This window comes from Ambystoma mexicanum, chromosome 1q, assembly GCF_040938575.1.
Source record: "Ambystoma mexicanum isolate Mex_15411 chromosome 1q, UKY_AmexF1_1, whole genome shotgun sequence".
NCBI classification, from domain to species: Eukaryota; Metazoa; Chordata; class Amphibia; order Caudata; family Ambystomatidae; genus Ambystoma; species Ambystoma mexicanum.
Window position 1 is genome coordinate 553,369,603 of NC_090922.1, and position 27,820 is coordinate 553,397,422.

Sequence of the window (27,820 nt, forward strand, 5' to 3'; positions counted from 1 at the left end):
CTTGCACAGAAAAGTAGGTCCACTGGTTGAAAAGGTATGTCGACTGGTTGAAAGTCGGAGCCATATTGTCGCTTTGTGTTTGTGGTTTGGCTGCATTGCACACATTGTTGTTTGCATGGGTGTGGTGATTGGTAGAACATTGTACAGTTGTCGGTGAATGGGTGGATATGCTGCGGTGGCCAGTCATCTACTGTGGCCACGGGGTGCACTAATGCAATAGTGTAAATATGGAAGAGGACGCGGTACAAATGGTTTTTACATGTCTTGCATGGTGTGCATTGCGCAGATTAGTAAGTATTGAAGTGCACTTTGCAGTACTGCTTGTATGTACAGTGTGGAGAGCAGGACCAATGCTGCGACGAATGTGTTGTTTGGTTGGCATTATTACAATGGTTTCTGATTGGAAGTAAGAATTGTTGGCAAATCCTGTGGTATGTTTGCGCATTACGGTAAGTGGAACATGTGTGCTTGCATTCCTGCTTTAGGGTGCAGAGGTTGGGTAGAAGTGCTGGTGCCTATTTTGCCTTTCTGAATTGTGGCAAATGCCTACATGTTCACCTGCGTTGTGGAGGACATTGTAGAGTTGGTAGAGCAGCAGAAGTGAGCTGCTATGTGTACAATAGCATACAGTGCACATCATTGCACCTGTTGCACAATAGGGAGACACATGTTACCATTTGCATTTGCTTTGGTTAGGGCATTATGAAAGGACGTGCTCAGCAGCACACATGTAAAACATGTCCAATGCACAAAGCCTCCTACATACCGTTCACCACACCTGCACCCAACAGCATAGGCCTTCATCACACCCAGCACAACATAATGCAGTCATGCAGTTGTCACTCTGCATGCATTTGAAGTTGGTGACTTTTACATAATGGTAGTGGAGGACATTGTACTCTTCGTAGACCAGCGGAAGAGAGGTGTTATGTCTGAACTAGCCAGTCGTGTACTGCGTGTAGTGGGTGCACTAATGGGATAGTGTAAATATGGAAGAGGTTAAAGGGCCTGAAAACCATAGTTTACGGGATCTGGTGGTGGGAAGAAGGGATGGAAAGGGTGGGAGAGTGAGAAGTGCTGCAAGTGATAGATCTCATTAGAAGAAGACGGTGGTGTGCTAGCGGTATCCGTGCATAGTATGCCAATTTGCGGTCATCTCAACAGGCAAAAATCTTGTGTGGTCATTGCAGGCAGCTTTCGTTATGGCATGCCAGCTGCAGCAGCGATGTCTTTCTGTGATGAATGGTGGCAGGCACATTTGCAGAAAGGGAGTGCATTTCACAAGACATGCACATTTACAGATAGGGAGTACTATGGTGTTGTGTGTGTGTGTGTGTGCTAAGTCTGTAGCCTCTTTATTGCATGGCTGCAGCGCTTGCACAGAAAAGTATGTTCAGTGGTTGAAAAGGTATGTCGACTGGTTGAAAGTCATTGCCACATTGTCGCTTTGTGTGTGTGGTGTGGCTGCATTGCACACATTTTTGGTTGCATGGGTGTGGTGATTGGTAGAACATCATACAGTTGTCGGTGTATGGGTGGAGATGCTGCAGTGACCAGTCATGTACTGTGTCCACTGGGTGCACTAATGGAATAGTATAAATATGGAAGAGGTTACAGTGCAACTGGTTCTTACATGTGCTTGCATAGTGTGCATTGCGCGAATTAGCAAGTTTTGCAGTGCACCATGCAGTACTGCTTGTGTGTATGTAGTACAGCGTGGAGAGCAGGACCAATGTTGCGATGATTGTGTTGTTTAGTTCGCATTATTACAATGGTTTCTGAATGGAAGTGGGTAGCGGTGCCAAACCCTGTGGTATGTTTGTGCATTATGGTAAGTGGAACATGTGTGCATGCATTCCTGCCTTAGGGTGCGGAGGTTGGGTAAAATTGCTGGTGCCTATGTTGGCTTTCTGATTTGTGGCACATGCCTACATGTTCGCCTGCATGGCTTTGTTATGTTCTGGTGGGTATGGGCAAGGCCTAGACTGTTGGGAGCATGGCCGAAGGCCGTAGGCCGTAGGCCATGCACTCAGCAGGCTAGGCCTTAATGACAGCCACCACAATGTAATGCAGTCATGCACTTGTCAGTCTACATGCATGTCAGGTTGGTGACTTGTACGCAATGGTCGTGGAGGACATTGTAGACTTGGTAGAGCAGCAGAAGTGAGCTGCTATGCGTACATTATGATACAGTGTACATCATTGCCCCTGTTGCACAATAGGGAGCCACCATTTGCATTTGCTACGGTTAGGCCGTTAGAAGACCCTTGCGTTAGGAAGTGTTGTAAGTTATGGCACCATGAAAGGACATGCTCAGCAGCACACATGTAAACCATAGCCAATACACACAGCCCCCAACATACCGTTCACCGCACCTGCACCCAACAGCGTAGACCTTTATAACAGCCACCACAACCTATTGCAGCCATGCAGTTGTCACTCTGCATGCATTTGAAGTTGGTGACTTTTACACAATGGCTGTGGAGGACATTGTGCACTTGTTCGAGCAGTGGAAGAGAGCTGCTATGCGTCAATTAGCATATGACGTAGATTATTGCCCCTGTTGCATAATAGGCCGCCACATGCCACCATGTGTATTTCATATGGTTTGCCCCTTATAAGCCCCTTGCTTTACGGAGTGCTTTAAGATATTGCAGTATGAAAGGACGTGTTCAACAGCACACATGTAACCTATGGCTAATTTATATGACCTCCTACATACCGTTCAGCACACCCAACGGACCGTTATGCAGCCCTGCGTGCAAATATGTGCCCAGGATGAAAGCTGGCAGGCTGAATTGCAGATGGGAAGTGCAGTGCACATGACATGAGCATTTAAACATAGTGTGTACAAAGGTGTCTGCATGCATTTGAAGTTGGTGACTTTTACACATTGGTTGTGGACGGCATTGCAGACTTGGTACAGCAGCAGAAGTGAGCTGATATGCGTACATTAGCATACGATGAACATCATTGCCCCTGTGGAACAATAGGGAGCCTCATGCCACCATGAGCTTTTCCTGTGGTTTGGCCCTTATAATCCCCTTGCTTTTGGGAGTGCTGTAAGATATTACAGCATGAAAGGCCGTGCTCAGCAGGACACATGTAAACTATGGCGAACATACACTGGCTCCTACATTCCGTTCAGCACACCCAATGCAAGGTTGTGAAGCCATGCGTGCAAATATGTGCCCGGGGCGAAAGGTGCCAGGCTGAATTGCAGAAGGGGAGTGCAGTGCACATGACATGAGCATTTACATATAGCCTGTACTATGCTGTGTTATCTGTGGGGAGGGCCTAGTGCATTGCGTGCATGGCTGAAGTGGAAAGGGAAAAAAGGAGCCCTCCTGCTTTACTGTGCCGCAGCCCTCCTGGAAATTGTGGAACCGTACGTGCCACACTTCTGTATTTCTCACCATGCTGGCCAATGGAAATGGGTGTGCGTAATAGGCAAGAGCTCCAATAGGGAGAAGGACTAGTCCTGCTTCACTGGGGCGTGGCCCTCGTGGTACTTGGGGAAAGGCACGTGCCAAATTCTGCGCTTCTCACCATGCTGGCCAATGGAAATGGGACTATGGCCTTTGGCCAATCAGGTGCGCAGGGTGGGCCTCACAGGAAAGGGTGGCAATCATTTTTTGCATTAGTTTGTGCAGTGTGGCTGGCAAACATGGCAAGACGCACAGTTTTCATCGTGGGTGATGCCTTTGTGGAAGATCTGTTCGTGTATGCCCTCCAAGAAGGCTTTTGTGGCAATTTCAGTTTGGAGGGAGTGGACGCTTTGTTGTGCAGTGTCGAATCGTCCTGTTTCGGCGGGGTGCTTGTAGAATGTTGATGCATGGCCTCTTCGGCAACTGTACATGTTGTGGTTGTGCAGTTTGGAGCCTTCTTTTTGGGTTCCATGGCTTGTTACAGTGTGTACCGTCAACTGCAGAAGATGGTGACAGCAGTGCAGCGCATTTTTCCCACTGCCAAGGTGCTTTTCTCATGTATACCCCTGAGAATAGTGTGGAAGTATTCGATTGATTCCTGTCGCCAGCCAGAAGCTGGAAGGGGTCTGATCAACAGAAGCATTTGTGACTTCTTGAGTGCTGCTGGGATGTTCTCCTGTGAGAATGAGAACATTCGTACTCAATATATAAATCTTTTCAATAGAAACGCATGTCCTTGTCGAACAGTGGCAATGACATTTTGTTTCACAATCTACAGGCTGCACTAAAGACCCTATTGTAAGATTGTGAGCTGACGTTGAAAACACAAAATGACTTATAAAAACAGCAAAAAAAGGTGTTCATATGGAAGCACCTTTAAAAAAAAAAGGCTCTTTTAAGGACCGCCACAACTAAGGACGTCTCCTACCCTGGTTGAAAGTTATTCCCCCACTCCCGCGCGTGCATAGCACAAAATGTACATAAATATCGCGATAGTTTCAGGGTGCTACATGTTAGATACACCTCTTTTGCAGATGACAGGCATAGAAATGAGCCTGTAGAGGCTACGGGATTGGCCAATAAGGTTTCTGGGTGTGGTGTGTACACACAGACTGTGGTACACAGTGTACGTGTCAACAAAAATGCAGAGGGTGCGGTTATGGCTGCGTGTTTCACGAGCCACAGCGTGTGGGTTTTAGGGGAGTGCGCAATACATTGACTGAAAGTGATTGGAAAACACTGTGCAGTGGCTGCTCATTTTGAAATCTATCATGTGGATGTGTACTGCTATGGAGTAACTACATTGAAGTGACTGATTTTGGTTTGTCTGTGTGACACTTTGGTGACACGTAAACATGCCAATATTATTGTTGTTCATTGTGGAGGGAAAATGGCACATCATGTTACACGAGTTTCAGTGCCACTTGCGAAGAGGGAGGCATTTGCTCAGGTCTTGCGTTTGTTTCTGATCTCTTGCATAACTTTGTATCGCATTATGCAGACACCGATGTGGCTGGGTCATTTTTTATTTAGTCAGCAAATGGAGAAAGTGCGGTACATTGCGAAGAAGTGTACATGTGCCAATTGTGTACTTCACACATGCCATATGACATTTCACAGCACAACTATAACGTTCATCTTACTATGCCTGCCATCCCGATTTCTGCACACCCCATCCAAATTGCCTTGGTGCTCTTCATGAAAGTAATGAAAAAATGTTTGTAGTTAGTGTTGCGCACTGGCACTCTTCAAAACGCTGTGCAACACATAAAGAGACCTCTTTCTTCAGCAACCCCCTTTCCAACCGATTGAACTACAGTGTGTTCTACAAAGTGCCACGCCTCTCGCCCTGCATCCATTCATTGGTAAATCCATTGTTCATCTCTAAAAGGTGCTTTCCTTATTTTCCTTTTTTCCTTTCCCAGTTCATTTCCATTTATTATGCTCTTCTGACACACGCCACAGATGGAACGACAGGAACGGCCCGATACGATACAAAAGGGGCAGCACCTGCATGGATACGATAAGGACTTTTCCTGCACACTTCCAAGTACCTTCCCTCGGTAGAGTAGCACGTTGCAGTACATGCATAATACAATGCCCTTTGGCGGGTATGGGTCTCTAGCGCAGCATATGGTCTGCAAGGATGTTTTAGAGCTCCGCTGCCCTACAGGAGTGCCCATCTTGTTGCCCGCAGCAGATGTGCCAAATGCTGTACATGAAATTACCCTATGTTATTGTTAGAAGGGCGGTAGAGTGCCCACTGGTCCCTTGTGCTTTAATTTCAGTTGTCGTCACACGCAATACAAACACTTTATGCTACGACATTAGCTTTAGGAGTAGCATTCACGGAGATGCATACATTCTGGAATACAAGAATGTTTACAACAACGGGAAACACCGCTTCATTTCGTGGAGCAGGAAGCCATTTATTTTGTGCGACCCATGCAGCTACAGTACTTTTCTAACCACCGCTAACATGGTTTGTACTCTGCACATTCTGCTGTTTGCTTACTTGCCTTTACATGCACTAGTATGTGCGTGACCAAGCCGCACCAGCTTTGTCATTTTGCAGGCTCACTACAAACTGTCCCGCCTGCAGTTACTCAGTGCAGACACAATGTGTCTGTTTCACGGGTCATTGAAAGGCAAGCAGCACATCAATCAAATGAATGTGACATTTAACATGCCCACGTTACACTGCAGGTTGCTGTTCCTTGTTTACCAGTCGGTATCATACAGTCAGGCGTGTTTTAGCTACACATTGGTAGGTTTGCAGAGCCACCCATGTAGTTGGCAAGAGTACTTGAAATGTAGTAGCCTACCGTCTGAATCCGTAGGGCTGGCGACATGGGCAGTGTTACCAGCACACAGTGGATGACCTATGCATGGGTATAGGTGTGGAATGCATACACGTACACTTCCACAACTATTTAAAAGTGTATTAGAAGATGCTGACATGCGGACACTACTGGAGTCCTACGGATACTTGCTGTGTGATTGCGCATACGCCGACGCAGTCTCCCTAGAAAACGTCCATATTGCTCTTCTGTAGTCATCTCGGCCAGTACTGTGCAGCACAGATTCACGATGCAATGTTAACACAAAAAGAGAAACTACTCAAACACTCACCAACATTTACTATTTACATCTGCAATTGCTAAGATACACCAACACTATTCGGAAAGGAAGGGGTAGCGCAAATGGATACATACACCAGACAATTTGGCCTTTCCATGACTTTATCATGAGGGCAGCCAAGGAATCAGTAACAAATCATTGTCAACGGAACGTTATGGCTCCGTTGCAGTACCAAACAGCTATAATCTTTACAGAAAACACAATGCTAAAGCAACGTTCGGGTTACAGTGCCCTACTAAAAACCTATGAAATTCACTAACAAAAACATAGTTAAAGGGACGTTATGGTTAAGTTGCACTAGTAAGAACCTATGCAATGCAATGGGCAAACGTTGTTACAGGAACGTGATGGTTACAGGTAAAACCGAAAACCCTCAGAAATTCTGCAGTTATGGTAAGCTAAGCAACCATAACTCCCGCAACCAGTGCGCCATGCAAGGACTAACACTTATAACATCAAAGATGCCATCACAAATCTCACTGATGACATCATTGATGACATCACATGTACATTTAGTTTTCATGGAAGGCCTGCACAAGGAATTGTTATTGTAATGGTGGCAGAAATCTATCTAAGATCATTGAAAGAACTATCATGAGATAATTAGTTCATAAAGCAATGCATTGCTATAAACACAATTGTATTACAAACCTCCTTGCAGTACATGAACCAACTCATGTGGACACGTAGCCATTGTCTGCACCATGCCCCATAGAAGTGTAATCTTGAAAATCTTCCAATGTTACATAGTGCAATCATGAATGCTTTTGTTTTAGAGTTTCGGGTACTGTGAAACATGTCAGAGGTAGCTACCATTGCCTTAATAACTACATATTTGCACTACTGCACAGAAAACGTAAATACACTGCAATGCATACAAATATGAGCATATACAGGGAAATTACAGTAAGCAAACAAGGAGCAGTATTACCGGGAAGTGTTCAAAACATAACTCATTACCTTCATGCACAGAAATTATTGCTGTGTTTTACGCTTTCTTTTTCCCCTATATGTATATGTATCATATGATGTGCGTGAACCATGAGGAAAGTAGTGCAAGAACATCTGAGAAGGGTGCCATACACAAAGATAGAACCTTTTGAATTGTTACTTCCTGTTAGTGAAGAAAAGCACCTGGCCTACTTATATCAGTGAACAGAAAAGGGGCAGCCACACATGTGATGTCATCAGTGATGTCATCAATGAGATTTGTGATGGCATCTTTGATGTCATGGTTGTTAGACCTTGCAGTGCACACTGGTGGTGCAAGTTATGGTTGCTTAGCTTACCATAACTGGCTAATTTCGGGGGGGGGTTGGTTTTACCTGTGTTAGGGAGAATTCTCAATATGTGCTAATTTCCTTTACCCTTTGAGACCCCCAGGAACTTTGCTGGATTCCTAGGATTTGATTTTTTTACCTGGGAAGAGTGAGAGCCTTTTTTACCACTCGTCCATGTATTTTGATCAGTGTTTTACCTTTGTGGTCTTTGGTTATGGAGTTTTAAAACAACTCCATAGGCATAATCTTTTTCTGTGTGTCACACAGCACCTACAGTGCAGTGGCACAGGGATGTCTTTCAGACTTCCCAAGGTTTAAATACCTTCTCTGGGACTGACTACTGTCTCCCAGAACATGTAAAGTTGAATTGATTTCACTAGTCTCTTTAAGTTTACTGACCCAGCACCCCCTATCGTACTATAGAGTGCTGGAGGGTTTGCCTAGCTTCCCCTGAGTCACAACGCTCATGTAACAGTCAAATGTTACCCTTTCCTACTTTAAATGGCTGGTGGCAGTGGTTTAGATCAAACTACCATGGTTTTTCCCGACCGCTAACAACGGTAGCTAAAAATCGGCTCAACCATGTTTTTCAATATGGCGCCCAAGACCTATCTGTAAAAACAGATCTGGTCGACTTTTTTTGCCATTTCTTTTAGGAATGGTCCTTCTTGTGTTTGTCTCTGTGCGCCAAACCAGGTTTGGTCCCTTTGTTTGTTGGCCTTTGGCGGGCTTCAGTGCTGAAGCCCTCCTCTGGCGCCAGGGTGTCTGGGGTAGACAGGATGTGAGGGAGGTGCACAAAACTCCCTGTGCTTAGTCTCCAAGGAGACCTGAATGCACTCTGGCATGATTGGCCGGCTGGCTGTCCGGCAAGGACAGCCACCCTGCTGTGTGAGTGACAGCCAGGCTGGAATGATTGGGGGAAAACTGTTCAAAAACAGGTCTCTGGCACTTCATAAAGCAGAGTCGACCACTGGAATGAAAGAACCGAAGACAAGCTGAAGAAAGAGGACTGCTGCAACTCTTGGATGACCGGTGATTCCCTGCTGCAGGTCCGAATTCCCTGAAACTCCATTCACAGAGAAGCCCTTCAAGGATAACTTCTTCTCTTGAGTTTGGTGGGAACAACCAACTCGTAAGCCACCTGAACACCATCCCCATCTGGTCGAATTTTCTTCAGAGTGCTGTTGAAAACCGGATAGCCAGAGGCAAGGAAACCAGCTTGTGGACTTTAAGGCACGCACACTTTAAACCGACGTCTTGCTAAAGCTTTGGCCTCCTCCCTGGGCAGTGCAAGAACCTCCCAACATCCTCCTTCTTGTCCCCAGGACTGAAGCTCAGGAACAGCGAGATCTGCTCGAACTGCCAGGAACTACTGCCTCAGCTACAGCTCTTCTTCACTAACAAGGTACTGTGCAAACGCGGTCCGGAAATCTTTTCGGCCATCGCGAAGGTTTGTGGAAACTTTCTCACTTCAAAGGCTTGTCCTTCCCTAAACATTTGTCCAACTTTTCGCCTAGCCAAACTCTTCTCAACTCTGTGGTAAAGAATTAACTGTTATCTACCAGAACTGTGCTATCCTATACAAAGACTCTAAACCATTGACTTTGGCCCAGGCCCATTGAGAAGAATTTCTGGTCGTAGTTAACTGAAACCCTTTGCCCTGCCTATGAATGTATTTACGCTGTCTTATTCTTATAATCTTGTCTTTTTACTCCTTTATTAAGTATCTGAAGTGCCATTTTGCTCCCACTTCAGGGGAGCTAAACTTGTTCATTTACTTACTGGTTGTGTATTTGTAGTTTATTAGTGTGTGATATTGAGCTGCTCTTGCTAGTGTAATGGTTTCCAACTGACTGAGTAAATAAATGTGTATTCTTTTACCAAGAAACCTTGCCTAAGTGTACATTTGAATGGTGTCCGGTCAAAGTTTTGAATCCAAAAGGATCGAATGCCATAGGATCGAGTCAATTTGACCTAAAACCCATTTGAATTGGTTGGTCCTTTGTGTAACTTGTTCTACTGCTCACTAAACTCTTAAGATAAGTCTGGCTGCTCAGCCATCGCTACCACATAACTGTGTAGTACAGGTCTGTACCAAAGGTGAAATTGTACTGACACTTGTAGTCTTAATTGCATGTAGTGTTCCCAAAGGGTACTGCATGTGATTCTGCCTAACAACCTGTAACCATAACGTCCCTGTAACAACGTTTGGCACTTGCATTGCATAGGTTTTTACTAGTACAACTTAACCATAATGCCCCTTTAATAATGTTTTTTGTTAGTGGATATATATATATATATATATATATATATATATATATATATATATATATATATATATGGTTGCATGTGGGACTAATGGTTGCGAGTCTGAATAATTCAGGTATGCACTCAGCAAAATGCCATTGCATGGCATGGCACAACATGACATAGCACAGAACAGCACAGGACAGTTTTCCAAAATGGCCTGGGATGGCATAACAAAAAGGCATAACAAACCAAAATAGCATACTGTAACAAATCGATCTGTGGCATAGCTGCAAACCGGGACATTAAGACTTATTACATTTCAGTGAATAGGAGTGACCAGCCCCTTTGAGAAAAATGAGGATAGAGGATGGATCGGATGGCTTTTGACTGACAGTGAATGGGAGGTGGAGAAGGCAAGGTACCCGCCGATTCAATTAGTCTGTTTGGGGGAAATGGGGTTTTATGAAGATCGCTCACTGAAGAGGAGTCATCCTTTGTCTTTACGCCACTCCCCGTTTTAGATCAATGATGTTCACCTTGGAAGGGGGATGTTGGTGTTCTCTGGCTGCTTTCCCCCATCGCCCTGCTCTTCTCTCAATTCACAATCCAAGAACCAGTAAATAGTGAAACAGCCACCAATGGCAGGTCCAATCATTCAAAATGAATCTTGACTCTCCAATGTTTCTAAAAATCTAATTTTGGAAGGACTTAACTTATTTAGAGCATTGAAGATGGCATGCATTGATTTGCTACATCACCATGATCTAGAGGATGTTCCTATCTTCTGGTCATTTCAAGAAAATGGAGGGTTGCCTTGTATCCTGAGTGAATAAGAGTGAATGTGTTGCTGTTTGGGAAAGCCAAAAATATATGGGAGTATTCCCACAGGACTGCTGCTTTCCCGTCAGTTCAAGGTTGAACCCTTCAGTGGGACGAGTTCAGCAGGTTCTTAATGTGACGAGCCAACACCCACAACAGGGTAGGTCACAAGATTACAGGAAGAAAATCTTCTGAACGCAAATCTGGAAGTTAATACATGTTGCAATCAACTCGTTTCACAAGGCGTTCTGCAAACTCTTTCTCGCTATTTATTGCCTACAATTATCTCGAATTATTAAAGAGAAGCTGAATCTATGTCACTCCAGTCAATAGGCGTATGTATCTAAGCTTTAATACTTGTCATACCTGCTTTGAGTGGTTGAAAAATGTAATCAGGATTTCTAAAACAGTTGCCTTACCTTACTGGGTGGTCAAGTGGCCCTCATTACGTGACCACCACTTTACTGCACTGCCAATCTAGATGTTTTTCGGGAAAGTGGCTGATTTGTCTACAACAAAATGCTGAAGGTGAATCATTCGCTTTACCACCAAACATAACCGTAAACTGCGCTAATGGTGAAACAGACGAAATTCTCCTGGAGTCCTTTTGCCTTCAAAAATGAGGATTTACACCATCGTTAAACCACTCATAATCCCACCGTAAATGCAGGCAACCGAGTGGCGGTAACACTAAGGGCCTCATTACACGGATGGCGGAGAACCATGGCGCTATTAGCGCCATGGTTCATGCCGGTAAAATACCGGCACCGCATTGGCGGAAAGGGGAATTACCACCCCATTCCAAGGTTGGTGGGGCGGTAATTCCCCCTTCCCCCATTGCCCTACCCCATTCCCATTTTTGCCCCATAGGGCATAATGGGAATGGGGAAGGCGCTAATTACGGTACCGCAAATTGCGGTACCGTAATTAGCTCCCTGGGTCCCTTTGCAGGTTGGTTTTTAACGCCTGCAAAAAGCAGGCGTTAAATCCCCCAACTCGCAAAAGGACCTCGTAGTAAGGCGGTAAGGATTTACCGGTACCGGTATTTTACCGGTACCGGTAAATCCTTACCGACATCCGTGTCATGAGTTTGGCAGTAATCCCAACACAATTACTGCTGAACTCACAGCAAGGACCAAGGCATGCAGTTTTTACTGTTCACTCAGATCAAGTTTTCTGTTTCACTGACTGACAACATTTAAGATGTTGCATCTGTGCAGCAAATGCAGCTTCTCCAAAGTAAAAGTCCCGGAAGTCTCTTTGCTGTATCGATAACACTGATCATGGAAGGGAGGTACATTGGAGGTCATACTGTACAGTTCAGTAGTGTTTTCTTATTGTTAAAAGCGTGCAAAAACCAAGTATTTTTAAGCTATGCAGTGAGTTTTAACAGAATATTATAAACGTAAACGCCAATGACGATAGCCAGATAGCAACAGACAAGAAATCAAGTTACTGTTTATATATGTCATGCAGAGGAGGGCTTGCCTATAGGGAGCTCTGGAGATTTCCATGGTAGGCTTCTGCAACCTGGGTCTCTTTTGTGTGGTAGCCTATTGATTTTTCAAAATGTGCTATCCCGAGTTTGGTTTTAGGTGCGGATCCGGGATTCGAAACTATGTTGCTTTGTGGTCCAAGACCAGCCGTTGCCCCTGGGCTATCATCCGTTCACAATTGGGTGTGCTGAAAATGTGTATAACATGCGGCCATTTCGAATATTATTTCCGGGGCCTCTTTTGGTTCCCAGGCCACCCCTGAAGCCATAAAGTAATCATCACAAATCGAACATTAACTGTAACATATTAGGCATTAAAGCCCGTTTTAACTTTGAACTAACTCTTGCACATTGGTTTGCAGCGATGCTGGGTTTCTGGATTCCTTGCCTTTCACGCAACATTGCAGCACACTGTCCCAGAACAACCGTAGACAGCTGTCGAGATGGATATAATCTTGCAAGGATGGGGACCGCATGCATGGGGGTTCATCCTGACAGGTAACAGAGACATTGGGACCAAGAAGGCTTGATTTTGCTGTGATTTTAGTTTCAACTCACTCAAGGTGTGAGAGCACCACCTGGTGTGCCAAACTATTGGTACAGACTGTAAAGAATGGAGGATGCTGTTCAATCACCCTTTTGCTCATTCTTGGTACGGTCATCTGGTGAAGCTGTGTGAGTGGTAACTTGTATGGTCTTCCCTTGCTGTCACTCTGATAAGAAGAGGCATCCTTTCCTCTTAAGATGATTATTTCTAAAAGCATCACAAACTGCACTGAGGTTATATTTAGATGGGGAAGGTGTATGTGTGTGTTTATATGTATGTGTGTGTCCTCTCTCTCCCGTGGTAAATTTAACTGATGTAGTAGGCTGTGGAGGTGGAACAAGCAAATTGCGATACTCGGCCATGTAAAAAAAAAGAAAAAATAAAAGAAAATAGCAAGTAAAACATCGTTCAAACAAAAATACATGGACATTTCTCAGTGCAGAGTAAACGAAAACATATATGGAAAAGATAAACGTTTTAGATGCAGTATAGGTGTGAACTTACAACGTGGTATTTGCATTTTTGAATTTTGAAAGTTTATGCATTTTTAGCATTTGTTGTGAAGTTAAATTTTTGTAGTTAGAATGTGAATAAAAAAGGTTCTTTAGACTGCAGTTTTCACATAGCCTACATGCACCGTTTTGGATATGCCCTTGTGCAGAACATGCATTTTAAAGTACTTTTTGTTGTGTAGAGGAAGTACGATGTAAAATACAATTTGCATCAAGGTATAGAAAAGTGCACATTCGTTATTTACAATAGCAGCTAAAATAGGAAACATCTCTAGTGGGTACATGTTCCCTCCCCATCTGATAGCACTGAGCTCTTCCCCATTTCTCAGTGCTGTAATATTAGGTTTTATTGTTATCCAGGTTAATGGCATTCAATTTAAGGATTAAAAGCTTAATTGACCCAACAGAATCCGAACCTCTAAAGGGCAGGCTGCGCGTACATTTCTGCTACATGTGCTAAATACACGGATATACATTAAAGGCGGATATACATTAAAGGCGATCCATGCGTTTGGACCATGCTAATCCAGTGTCAAACCGCAGGCCTTTACAAAAGGATCTGATGATGTTCCATTCTGTGATGCCCGGGCTTCCACAGGAATGTCCTGTCAGATGCCAAAAAAAGATTTTTCCCACGTCAACTCCACACCTCTTGCAAAAGTAGCAGCATGTTGCTAAACAACATTTTCTCCTATATCCTCAATTTTTCTCAAAAAAATAACCAACACAAGGATGGTTAGGAAAGGCGTGTAGGGTTTGTGATGAGAGTCGTAGAGGAAATGTGCAGCTATAATTGCACATCTCTCTTTAAGGATGCCACTGCATATCTTAAGGGGCACTCTGGCATAAGGTTGGCACTTAATGTGCATTCTGCGTTCCAATGCAGTGCGTTGCTGCACCAAAAACAACCCATTTCTTATAATGTATACCCTAGTCATATCTGCTGTATCTGAATGGATCTATGAACCACCAGCCTAGACAGTTAGCCAGACTACAGGGAACAGAGAAGAAACTTTATGGGGAATTAGCAGCCAGCACAGGGGATGGGCCGCCCAGTCAATCAGGCAGCTTCGAACAGGGTCTTTACATCATGTAACCCGTCAGGAATGAGGTAAGTATTCTGTGATCCCCTTCTCTTCACCCCCAACCTAAATTTCAATATCCTTGCCCCACTTACCTTGCTCTCCCTTGTCTCTCACAGGCAACTGGAACTCTCAGTGTTCACGGCACATCTGCATCATGACAATTGCCGCCATGGAAAGGAAAACGTGTCTACTTGTAGTTCCCTTCTCCCTAATCTATGGTGGTCATATTTGCCTTTGTTTGCATTTTTTTTTTTTTAAGTTGAGATATGGCCATCTTTACAAAAGATTAGCATCCTGGTAAACATGCCGGGATGCTAATGGCAATAAACCCCTGCGGGCAGGGGGCTTTACTGTGGCAGGTAATGGCCGGGCTAACCTTGAAGCCCTCTCTTCGCTCAGGCTTCTAACTGGCCTAGCTATCACCTAGCCCGGTAAAGCATCGACCAATCGGGGTCATTGCTTTAGTAGTCCAAAGTCAGATGGTATTGTGCAGGCAGAGACAAGTGGCCAAAAAACAGTGCCTCAACAGGTTTTATAAAGGTGTTTCTACTTTATGAAGTGGACCTGTAAGCTAATGCATATACACACAATCTTTATCTTTGAGCTGGTCCAATTAAAGATATTTTACATATGAAAATGATTAAAGTTGTTTTTATTATAAAACTCATAAATAAATTCTGCTTTCTGGTTGATGGCTGTTTTTAAATTTGGTAGGTATAATAATGGGTACTCCCAAATATTTTTTGTTAACGGGGGGACAAGTCTGTAGACAGGGAGGGTAAGGGAAATAGGAACAAAGTTACAGACTGACTACCCCTCTCTCTAAGATCTAACGGCACACCTGGTAGAGGTGCTGCAAGGCTGGTGTGTAAAATCAGCAGCAGTTGCCTTGGGAAAGAGACAGTTTATAAACAGACCCGTAGTAATTATAACAATAAATCTCTTTAATATGTTCTATAAAAAATATGTTGTAGAAAAATATATATGTTCATAGGCTTTATCATATCTCACTCATACCATTCATATCGGTGCAAACATTCTGTGACAGTCAGGTGCAAAAGTTAACAATCTCTTAAAACATATCAGTTGTTGTTGATATGGGAAAACAATAAGAAAAAGCACAATCGAATTTTCTATAGGTCGACATATGTTTCGGCCCTTTTCAATAGTGCCATCGTTGTCTGCGGTGGTCTAAGTGGTTAGTGCTGGGCCATCTTCAGGACAGTGATGATTTGCTACAAGCTTAACGTCTTCACCCTGATTCTGTATGACAAGCCAAATCTAAAACAATGAATAAAACAACAAGTGCAATGTTTAACGGTCTGGTCCCTTGTGGATGGTCTCAAGGTGATGGCTAGACATCTAGGCCAGAAAAAAGAAGCACCTACCAGTGGCCGAGAGAATGACGGAGAAGGAATTGGGGGGTATCTTCAATAATCCCCTGATCTACGGCCCTAATGAAAGGAGGATAGAAAAACAAGGGAAATTACTACCTTGTGTATATATTTGTAACACTGATTCGTTACTCAACATTGGATTGTAGGAGTGGCATCACAGAGCAAACTTACTGGTGTCCCTTGAGTGATGAGTGGCACTTTAGAGAACTGAGGCTCCATCATGGACCAGTTCCAGTGTCGGGAGGTTTTCTTCCACCCTCAACCTCGTGATGTCTATTCAAAAGAAAGGAACAAACACGGGGAGTTCAATAAGTGGCACTGTTGTAGACCATTTAACGCTAGCGTACATGATAGTGTGCTAAGCACGTCGTGAAAAGTGCGGTTGAATCTGGGGAAACTAAGCCCTATCGTCAATGATGGTAAAAGCACTGTAACTGTGTAATCTTTTTAGTCAGGGACGCGGCTCGCGCGTAGAATAATGATCGTTGCTAAATGGGTAACTGAAGGTGAGGCGATGAAGTGGGCCGGGCGGTCATAATTGCTCAGTGGCAAAAATGGTCCGTGGATAGATGCTAAGAGCTCTCGGAGGGAGCGCTATTCCTCACCTTTTTCGAACGTTTTAACGATGTAGCGTTGTTCTTCGAGCGGCGTCTGCTTGCTTCTGATTAGAACGAAGTTGAAAAAGGGGGAGGGCTCGGTATTTTATAAGATCACGTGAGGCTCAAGGCAACGTGAGCCTCAGTGAACGTGAGTCGTATGCACGCTGTAAGATCACGCGGTTCTTGAAATTGCATGAAGTGCTGCCAGAGACCTAGAGAAATGAAGGAGCCGTGTTCACACAAATCACTAGGCTGGTGAGGCAGCCACATTGCATCTAGGAATGTTGTATATATACAAACCGAAGTCTGACCGCAGATTTGACATCATTCGTGGAGTCTCATGTAACAAATGGGAATACGGTGATGCCTGGGCTGTTTAAAGAAAAACACTCCAGTCGACAGCTATGTTTAGTCCATTTTGGACTGTTTTTAAATTATAAATCCATTTTTGTTCCGCTTGGGTCAGAATTTTGTCTTTGTTCCCATTGCGGCAGGGGGTTTTGATAACTTGGATAACACACCAGCGAAAGTCTGTGCATTTGTGTTGTTTGTTGGAAAAATGGGCCACTAGTGGTTTATTTTCAACTGCATTGCGAATACAGGATTTATGCTCATTAATCCGTTGACGCACTGGTCGTTTGGTTTTACCTATGTATACCAGCTCGCATGGACATATAATGGCATAAACCACCCACGGAGTAAGGCAGTTGGTGAACTCTTTCAGCTGGATAGTGTGGTGACATAAAGTGATTTGTTTAAAAGTGGTGGTTTGAGCACACACTGAACAATGGCCACATCGATGGTGGCCAATTAGGGGCATTGTCGAATGCATGAGGTTAGCTCTCACAGAGAACTTCTTTCTATACAAAGATCGGTTTTTCAACCAACTCAAAGGCACAAGTATGGGAGCTACTTTCGCCCCTGACTTGGCGAATCTTTATATGGATCATCTAGAACAACAATCTATTTACAGCTCCAGCAATCCTTTTTTACATCATATAAAACACTGGCTACGATACATTGATGATATATGTTTAATATGGAGCGGTACCCCAGAGCAACTTTCTGCGTTTCACCAGTGGCTGAATCTTCAGAACGTTCACATTCAGTTTACAATTCATACTGATCCAACCAAAATACCATTTCTGGATTTAGAAATCCAGAAAACTACAGGAGGCTCTATTGCAACAGCTCTGTATAGAAAACCAACGGATAGGAACACGTTGCTAAACTATACAAGCTTTCATCCTCTGAGCTTGAAAGAGGGTTTACCCTATGGCCAGTTTCTACGTATTCGCAGAAACTGCACAGATGTCCAACAATACAAAACACATGCTACAAGCCTTAAGTCAAGACTTAAAGAAAGAGGTTACCCTCACAAAACGATACAAAGAGCATACAAACGCGTGTTACACACTAATCGCATGAATACGCTAGTACCTACACCAAAACAGCAAGAGGACAAGATAACCTGCGTCAGCACCTTCAGTCCGATTAGTAACATATACAGAAAGATCATACGCAAACATTGGAAGATGATCTATACCGAGGATTTTACTCCCTCGATTCCAAGGTTTGCCTTCAAAAGACAACCCAATATTAAAGACAACTTGGTACATTCGTATCAACCCGTCATAACCAAAAAATTCACACAAACATCTTTGTGGAGCTTTCCGCCCCTAATTGGCCACCATCGATGTGGCCATTGTTCAGTGTGTGCTCAAACCACCACTTTTAAACAAATCACTTTATGTCACCACACTATCCAGCTGAAAGAGTTCACCAACTGCCTTACTCCGTGGGTGGTTTATGCCATTATATGTCCATGCGAGCTGGTATACATAGGTAAAACCAAACGACCAGTGCGTCAACGGATTAATGAGCATAAATCCTGTATTCGCAATGCAGTTGAAAATAAACCACTAGTGGCCCATTTTTCCAACAAACAACACAAATGCACAGACTTTCGCTGGTGTGTTATCCAAGTTATCAAAACCCCCTGCCGCAATGGGAACAAAGACAAAATTCTGACCCAAGCGGAACAAAAATGGATTTATAATTTAAAAACAGTCCAAAATGGACTAAACATAGCTGTCGACTGGAGTGTTTTTCTTTAAACAGCCCAGGCATCACCGTATTCCCATTTGTTACATGAGACTCCACGAATGATGTCAAATCTGCGGTCAGACTTCGGTTTGTATATATACAACATTCCTAGATGCAATGTGGCTGCCTCACCAGCCTAGTGATTTGTGTGAACACGGCTCCTTCATTTCTCTAGGTCTCTGGCAGCACTTCATGCAATTTCAAGAACCGCGTGATCTTACAGCGTGCATATGACTCACGTTCACTGAGGTTCACGTTGCCTTGAGCCTCACGTGATCTTATAAAATACCGAGCCCTCCCCCTTTTTCGACTTCGTTCTAATCAGAAGCAAGCAGACGCCGCTCGAAGAACAACGCTACATCGTTAAAACGTTCGAAAAAGGTGAGGAATAGCGCTCCCTCCGAGAGCTCTTAGCATCTATCCACGGACCATTTTTGCCACTGAGCAATTATGACCGCCCGGCCCACTTCATCGCCTCACCTTCAGTTACCCATTTAGCAACGATCATTATTCTACGCGCGAGCCGCGTCCCTGACTAAAAAGATTACACAGTTACAGTGCTTTTACCATCATTGACGATAGGGCTTAGTTTCCCCAGATTCAACCGCACTTTTCACGACGTGCTTAGCACACTATCATGTGCGCTAGCGTTAAATGGTCTACAACAGTGCCACTTATTGAACTCCCCGTGTTTGTTCCTTTCTTTTGAATAGACATCACGAGGTTGAGGGTGGAAGAAAACCTCCCGACACTGGAACTGGTCCATGATGGAGCCTCAGTTCTCTAAAGTGCCACTCATCACTCAAGGGACACCAGTAAGTTTGCTCTGTGATGCCACTCCTACAATCCAATGTTGAGTAACGAATCAGTGTTACAAATATATACACAAGGTAGTAATTTCCCTTGTTTTTCTATCCTCCTTTCATTAGGGCCGTAGATCAGGGGATTATTGAAGATACCCCCCAATTCCTTCTCCGTCATTCTCTCGGCCACTGGTAGGTGCTTCTTTTTTCTGGCCTAGATGTCTAGCCATCACCTTGAGACCATCCACAAGGGACCAGACCGTTAAACATTGCACTTGTTGTTTTATTCATTGTTTTAGATTTGGCTTGTCATACAGAATCAGGGTGAAGACGTTAAGCTTGTAGCAAATCATCACTGTCCTGAAGATGGCCCAGCACTAACCACTTAGACCACCGCAGACAACGATGGGACTATTGAAAAGGGCCGAAACATATGTCGACCTATAGAAAATTCAATTGTGCTTTTTCTTATTGTTTTCCCATATCAACAACAACTGATATGTTTTAAGAGATTGTTAACTTTTGCACCTGACTGTCACAGAATGTTTGCACCGATATGAATGGTATGAGTGAGATATGATAAAGCCTATGAACATATATATTTTTCTACAACATATTTTTTATAGAACATATTAAAGAGATTTATTGTTATAATTACTACGGGTCTGTTTATAAACTGTCTCTTTCCCAAGGCAACTGCGTCTGATTTTACACACCAGCCTTGCAGCACCTCTACCAGGTGTGCCGTTAGATCTTAGAGAGAGGGGTAGTCAGTCTGTAACTTTGTTCCTATTGTTTTTAAATTTGTACACTGCTTGAATATGACCAACACGGGCCTCAAGTGGCTGTGAAATAAAATAGTAATGATGAGGTTACGAGTGCGATGTGTGAAAAACCTGAGTCCATCTTCACACCTACTCTCCTTGGATCCTCTTCTCATGTGGCCAGGGAAAGGTCATCATTTTCGATCCTGACCTTGAGGATGGAGATGTGAGGGAGGATCACTTGGGTGTAGGGTGCTTGGAGAGTGGGGAGAGGATGTCTTCGGGTGAAGCATGTTATCCCCTTTCCCTTACAATAATAAACCCTCCCCTCCCCCTACCTTCATAGTTTGTTGCCAGTCCTTTCCTCCTTTTTCTGCTCAGTCACACCACTTTAGTATTGAGATGCGGAAGAGGCGACTAGGAGTTGTACACGCTAACATTCAGTTACACCACTCTGGTACTGAGACGAGGAAGAGGCCTGGAAACTGTTGCAAGGGTCAGGCATGTCCAAAGAACATGAGTAATTGTAGTCAGGCAATTGAAGTCAAGGGCTTGCTCCTGCAACCTGTTAACAGGTCACAGGTGCATAAAAGGAGTAGCCGCCAAGGAGGGAGGGGAAACCAGCAGGAGAGAAGCCTGGCTGGGAGAGACAAGCCTGAGAGGGGAGAAAACCTGTTCAGAAGGAGGCTGCCGAGGAGGGTCCTGCCTGGAGGTTAGGACTGCAGAAACTTCCACAGAAAGACTGTGACGCTGGGACCCGAGCGGGTCAAAGCCAGAGTTGTGGGGGCACGGAAGATTCCCAGGTGCTCAGGCCACTGGTAGCGTCCACAAGTGAAGAGCGGAGCTACCGGCAACCCACAGCAAGATTAGCAGAAAGCGAGCGCTGCTCGTAGAACTCCAGAGAAGTGGGTGTGAAGCCGGGAATGAAGAGAGAGGACACCCAGAGGAGACGCTGAGGACCGGTGAGTTCATCAAAGGGAACACTCATACTGAGGCACTACTTGGGCTACCACTAGGCATATGCTAATGCCGAATTAACTGCCATATGTGTGCAATTGATGGCAAACCCAAAGTGAGGGTTTTTTGTAAACAATGCGAGCAAGTGTTGAACTATAAGAACAGCAACTTGAATATGAAGCAAGCATTATTGAATACCGAACTAAAGGAAAGTGTTAATAAGCCTACGAATGAAATAGCATGCGTGAAACACTCGTAATGAACACTGAAAGACAAAGAGTGAATCTTTTGGAATAAAATAATTATTTTACTGAATAAAGTGAAAAGCAAGTGATGAGCACTTATGAAGATTGTAAAAGAAAAGTGGTCGAAAAGAGTGAGCACCATAGAGTGATTTGTGTGGAAGAACACCCTGTGGCAAAGCCAAGAGACTGGCAAGGAGAAACCAAAGTGAATGTAAACCAAAGCACAGGTGCAATGACAGAGAAACCTGTGTGGGAAAGAAAGCCTAGGGTTATCGGCTGCATGACCTGTAATGGGTGGACCGTGTGGTCCGACAAATGCGCTAAGACCGAGGATACCCGGTCTGGAAAAGCCAAGGAATCTTAAAGACAAAGAATCTTCACTTGTGAATTAGATTGCTGAAATGAATGCAGAAGATAGTCATCTGTATAAACTAACTATTAAAGAGCTTGAAAGATTGTAAAGTAGACCTGGAAATGATTTTGAGAATTAAGAGACTTGAACTAATTGTGGGTTGGCAAGCTGGACGAGCTGACCTCTTGGGGAAGGGAAACCCGAGACATTGAGAACTGTGCTATCTTCTTGGGAAAGGAAAACCAGAGATATTTTGGAAACTGCTTTGAACTTGGGGAAGAGATATGATATGATATGATAGTTTATTTGTCTCGCGCCAATACACATATGTGTTTCAAAGCGCTTCAAGGCAAGGGAGGGAGCAAGGGAAAATACAATGACATACTTACAAGGCCTTGAGACATCAAGAATGTAAAATTAACTATCATACTAGGCCTGGTGACATTTCAGATAGTGCAAGAGCTTTGACAATGATAAGGAGGGGAGGCAGGGAAGGGGTGAGTAGGAGATGAGACCAGACAAGCAACTGCCATACTAGGCCTGACAACATTTCTGTTAGCGCCAGAGATTGACAAGCGGTAAGGGGGGGAGGGAAGAAGGAGAAGAACAAAACAAGCAACTATCGTACTAGGCCTGACAACATTTCTGGTAGTCCTGGAGATTGACAAAAGGTGGGGGGAGGGGGCAGGAGGAGGAACAAACAAGTTACTATCAAACTAGGTCAGATGACATTTCTGATAGAGTAAGCTCATAGAATATAGTGAGGGGAAGGGGGAGAGGAGGGAGGGAAAAAGGCAGTGAGAGGAAGAGCGGACTGAGATGTGATGAGTGTGGTGGAAGAGAAGAAGAGGCAAGCCGGCGAAATACAATGTTAAAGAGCACATAAGCAAGTGGAGAGAGTACATCAAGTTGCAGAGGTAAGTACTGAACAGATAATGTTGCAAGAGAACAGCACGTGTAAGCCATGGTTCAAGTCGAAGATGGGCACAGCATGATTCAAGGCCATCACAATTACATGATGCTAAAGGATGCCCAGCATGAGAATGAACAGGTTCAAAATGGGTGAACCAAGATGAGTCACAAAAGTCCAAAAAGTCAAATCAAAGCATCAGCAACAAGGCGGTGATGGTGTCACCATAATGTGTCAGTACAAACTCCCACAACGGGCAGGGAGGGATTAACCATGGGTGGTAGCAAAATACAGGGGGCAGGCATACAGGCATCACGTGCATACAACAGGGGGGCAGCGAAATACAGGGGGCAGTCATACAGGCATCACATGCAGACAACAGGGGGACAGCAAAAACAGGGGGCAGGCATACAGGCATCACATGCATACAACAGGGGGGCAGCAAACTACAGGGGGCAGGCATACAGGCATCACATGCATACAACGGGGGGGCAGCAAAATACAGGGGGCATCACATGCATACAACGGGGGCAGCGAAATAGAGGGGGCAGGCATACATGCATCACATGCATACAACAGGAGCAGGGGGCAGCGAAATACAGGGGGCAGGCATACAGACATCACATGCATACATCAGGGGGGAGATAAATACAGGGGGCAGGCATACAGGCATCACATGCATACAACAGGGGGGTACAAAATTACAGGGGGGAGGCATACTGGCATCACATGCATACAACGGGGAGGCAGCGAAATACAGGGGGCCGGCATAGAGGCATCACATGCAAACAACAGGGTGGCAGCAAACTACAGAGGGCAGGCATACAGGCATCACATGCATACAACAGGGGGGGGGGCAGAAAAATACAGGGGGCAGGCATTCAGGCATCACATGCTTACAACAAAGGGCAGCAGCAAAATACAGGGGGCAGGCATACAGGCATCACATGCATACAACAGGGGGGCAGTGAAATACAGGGGGCAGGCATACAGGCATCACATGCATACAACAGTGGGGGCAGCAAAATACAGTGGACAGGCATACAGGCATCACATGCATAAACAGTGGGGGCAGCAAAATACAGGGGGCAAGCATACAGGCATCACATGCATACAACAGGGCAGACAGCGAAATACAGGGGGCAGGCATACAGGCATCACATGCATACAACGGGGGGCAGCGACATACAGGGGGCAGGCATACAGATATCACTTGCATTCAACAGGGGGGGCAGCGAAATACAGGGGGCAGGCATACAGGCATCATCTGCATACAATGGGGGGCAGTAAAATACAGGGGCCTGGCATACAGGCCTCACATGCATTCAACAGGGGGGGGCAACGAAAGACAGCGGGCAGACATACAGGCATCACATGCATACAACAGGGGGAAGCGAAATTCAGAGGGCAAGCATACAGGCATCACATGCATACAACAGGGGGACGGCAGCAAAATACAGGGGGCAGGCACACAGGCATCACATGCATACAACGGGAGGGTACAAAATACAGGTCCAGGCACACAGGCATCACATGCTTACAACGGGGGGGCTGCAAAATACAGGGGGCAGGCATACAGGCATCACATGCATACAACAGGGGGTGGCAGCAAAATACAGGGGGCAAGCATACAGGCATCACATGCATATAACAGGGGGGGCAGTGAAATACAGGGGGCAGGCATACAGGCATCACATGCATAAACAGTGGGGGCAGCAAACTACAGGGGGCAGGCATACAGGCATCACATGCATACAACGGGGGGGGCAGCAAAATACAGGGGGCATCACATGCATACAACGGGGGGCAGCGAAATAGAGGGGGCAGGCATACAGGCATCACATGCATACAATAGGGGCAGGGGGCAGCGAAATACAGGGGGCAGCCATACAGACATCACATGCATACATCAGGGGGGAGATAAATACAGGGGGCAGGCATACAGGCATCACATGCATACAACAGGGGGGTACAAAATTACAGGGGGGAGGCATACTGGCATCACATGCATACAACGGGGAGGCAGCGAAATACAGGGGGCCGGCATAGAGGCATCACATGCATACAACAGGGTGGCAGCAAACTACAGAGGGCAGGCATACAGGCATCACATGCATACAACAGGGGGGGCAGAAAAATACAGGGGGCAGGCATTCAGGCATCACATGCTTACAACAAGGGGCAGCAGCAAAATACAGGGGGCAGGCATACAGGCATCACATGCATACAACAGGTGGGGCAGCAAAATACAGGGGGCAAACATACAGGCATCACATGCATACAACAGGGGGGCAGTGAAATACAGGGGACAAGCATACAGGCATCACATGCATACAACAGGGCAGACAGCGAAATACAGGGGGCAGGCATACAGGCATCACATGCATACAACGGGGGGGCAGCGACATACAGGGGGCAGGCATACAGATATCACTTGCATTCAACAGGGGGGGCAGCGAAATACAGGGGGCAGGCATGCAGGCATCATCTGAATACAATGGGGGGCAGTAAAATACAGGGGGCTGGCATACAGGCCTCACATGCATTCAACAGGGGGGGCAACGAAAGACAGCGGGCAGACATACAGGCATCACATGCATACAACAGGGGGAAGCGAAATTCAGGGGGCAAGCATACAGGCATCACATGCATACAACAGGGGGATGGCAGCAAAATACGGGGGCAGGCATGCAGGCATCACATGCATACAACAGGCGGGGAGCGAAATACAGGGGCCAGGCACACAGGCATCACATGCATACAACGGGAGGGTACAAAATACAGGTCCAGGCACACAGGCATCACATGCTTACAACGGGGGGGGGGCTGCAAAATACAGGGGGCAGGCATACAGGCATCACATGCATACAACAGGGGGTGGCAGCAAAATACAGGGGGCAAGCATACAGGCATCACATGCATATAACAGGGGGGGCAGTGAAATACAGGGGGCAGGCATACAGGCATCACATGCATAAACAGTGCGGGCAGCAAAATGCAAGGGGCAGGCATACAGGCATCACATGCATACAACATGGGGCATCGAAATTCAGGGGGCAGGCATACAGGCATCACAAGCATACAACAGGGGGGCGGCAGCAAAATACAGGGGGCAGGCATACAGGCATCAAATGCATACTACAGGCAGGGCAGCAAAATAAAGGGGGCAGGCATATAGGCATCACATGCATACAACAGGGGGTACAAAATACAGGGGGCAGGCATATAGGCATCACATGCATACAACTGGGGGGCAGTGAAATACAGGGGGCAGGCATACAGGCATCACATGCATAAACAGTGGGGGCAGCAAAATACAGGGGACAGGCATACAGGCATCACATGCATACAACAGGGGAGACAGCGAAATACAGGGGGTAGGCATGCAGGCATCACATGCATACAACAGAAGGGGCAGCAACATACAGGGGCAGGCATACAGGCATTACATGCATACAGCAGGGGGTAGCAGCAAAATACAGGGGGCAGGCATACAGGCATCACATGCATACAACAGGGGGCCCGCGAAATACAGGGGCAGGCATACAGGCATCACATGCATACAACAAGGGGGGCAGCGAAAGACAGGCGGCAGGAATCACAAGCATACATCAGGGGGAGGCAGCAAAATACAGGGGGCAGGCATACAGGCATCACATGCATACAAAAGGGGGGCAGCAAAATACGGGGGCAGGTAGCGTTATGGTAGCGGACAGGGAGCGGACAGGGGCCTTGGGAAGTGGGCCTTAGGTAAGGCCGGCTAAAGCTTGCTGGTCCCCGATACGTTACTATCAAGGAAGGAGTAACCAATGAGGACAGCATCTGGCAGGGGCTCAAATCAAGGATCAGCTGGCGGCCATCTCTGAATGGTGCGAAACTGCAATTAGAAACAAAGACAAAATGCAGATTGAACATCCTTGAGACCTCAGTGAAGTATAAGGGAGCACTGCAAGCCTTGTGGTGAGCACGCAGCATGTGGAAAGTAGAATCAGGTCAAAAGAAAATTGATCTTTGTTGCAAAATTGCAAAAATTGTGTTCTATTTTCTTTTTTTTCAAAATGAGGGACAAGGTATAAAGGAAAGATGGCACACCATCCTCCGTTGGTGAGGGCTCCTACCACAAGGCATCTGTGATGATGCGGGCAGCAGAGCCTCCAGACATGCAGCGCAAAGAGCAGATGACAAGATGCTCCAATGATGTTGGGAAAAGCAGAGTGCGAGGGGCCCAGGAAGATCCCTGAGGCCCTTGTGGAACTGTGAGACCGCCTTGGGGAAAGAAACCCCAAGGCCCTTTTTGGAAATGTAAGGTCTTATTGGGGAAGCAAATGCAGAGGCTTTTAGGATGTAAGAGGATTCAATCCAGCACTACAGCTAAGTCAATTTCTAGTCTGGGATACTGAAGGGAAACCCTTATTGATATATCTTTATGTCCAGTTCATGAGTTCTGGATGACTACCCCTATATAACACCCCTCTCTTGGAATCCCCCTGACCCCACTGAGCCAAGAAGTAGTTCTGTTTTGCAAGTTGAAAAGGTTTACTTGATAATTTAAAAAATATATATATATATATATATATCACACTTTATAATAAATTAATAATTGAATATCACACTTAATCTGAGCAGTAATCTATAATGGATAGTCCGGCACTAGCACACTTCTTTATAATCAATGATGAGTGGTTATAGGATGGATACGATAGCAACAATACTTTTATGGTTTCAAATGGATGCAATGTGGAATGAAATGCAGTACAGAAAATAACTTGATAGGATTTCAGCAAAAGACAATGGCCCTCATTACGACCCTGGCGGAAAGCGACTGACCGGAGCGCCACAGCGTAAATAGCGTTTCCGCCATTGCACGAAGGAGCAAAGTGCGGCCCATTCCGACCCATCGGGCACGAGCACCACGGCATGGCGGAAGTGCAAAGTCCGCGATGGCGGAAATGACCCCAAAACGGCCCACACCGCCGCCGTACGGCGCCCTAGGTGCAATACCGCCACCCCTCTTAGCGGTCACCGCAGTGTGCGCCTACCGGAAAGTACGGTGCCCGGAAATATACGGAAACGGAAGTTAAAACATGGGCCCGGAACGGGAAACATCCCGGCGTACACCTATAAATACAC

General features: G+C 45.5%; 1 protein-coding gene across 1 annotated transcript in view; it reads left to right on the forward strand.

The window, feature by feature from the left end:
- The window catches only part of LOC138521676 (carcinoembryonic antigen-related cell adhesion molecule 4-like), a 312,017-nt gene that overhangs the window by 90,907 nt on the left and 193,290 nt on the right, over window positions 1-27,820 (forward strand). The window contains exon 2 of the mRNA XM_069634692.1: window positions 12,776-12,911. Coding sequence (XP_069490793.1) covers window positions 12,857-12,911 — 55 coding nt within the window. The 5' untranslated portion in view covers window positions 12,776-12,856. The remainder of the gene's footprint in view (window positions 1-12,775; window positions 12,912-27,820) is intronic.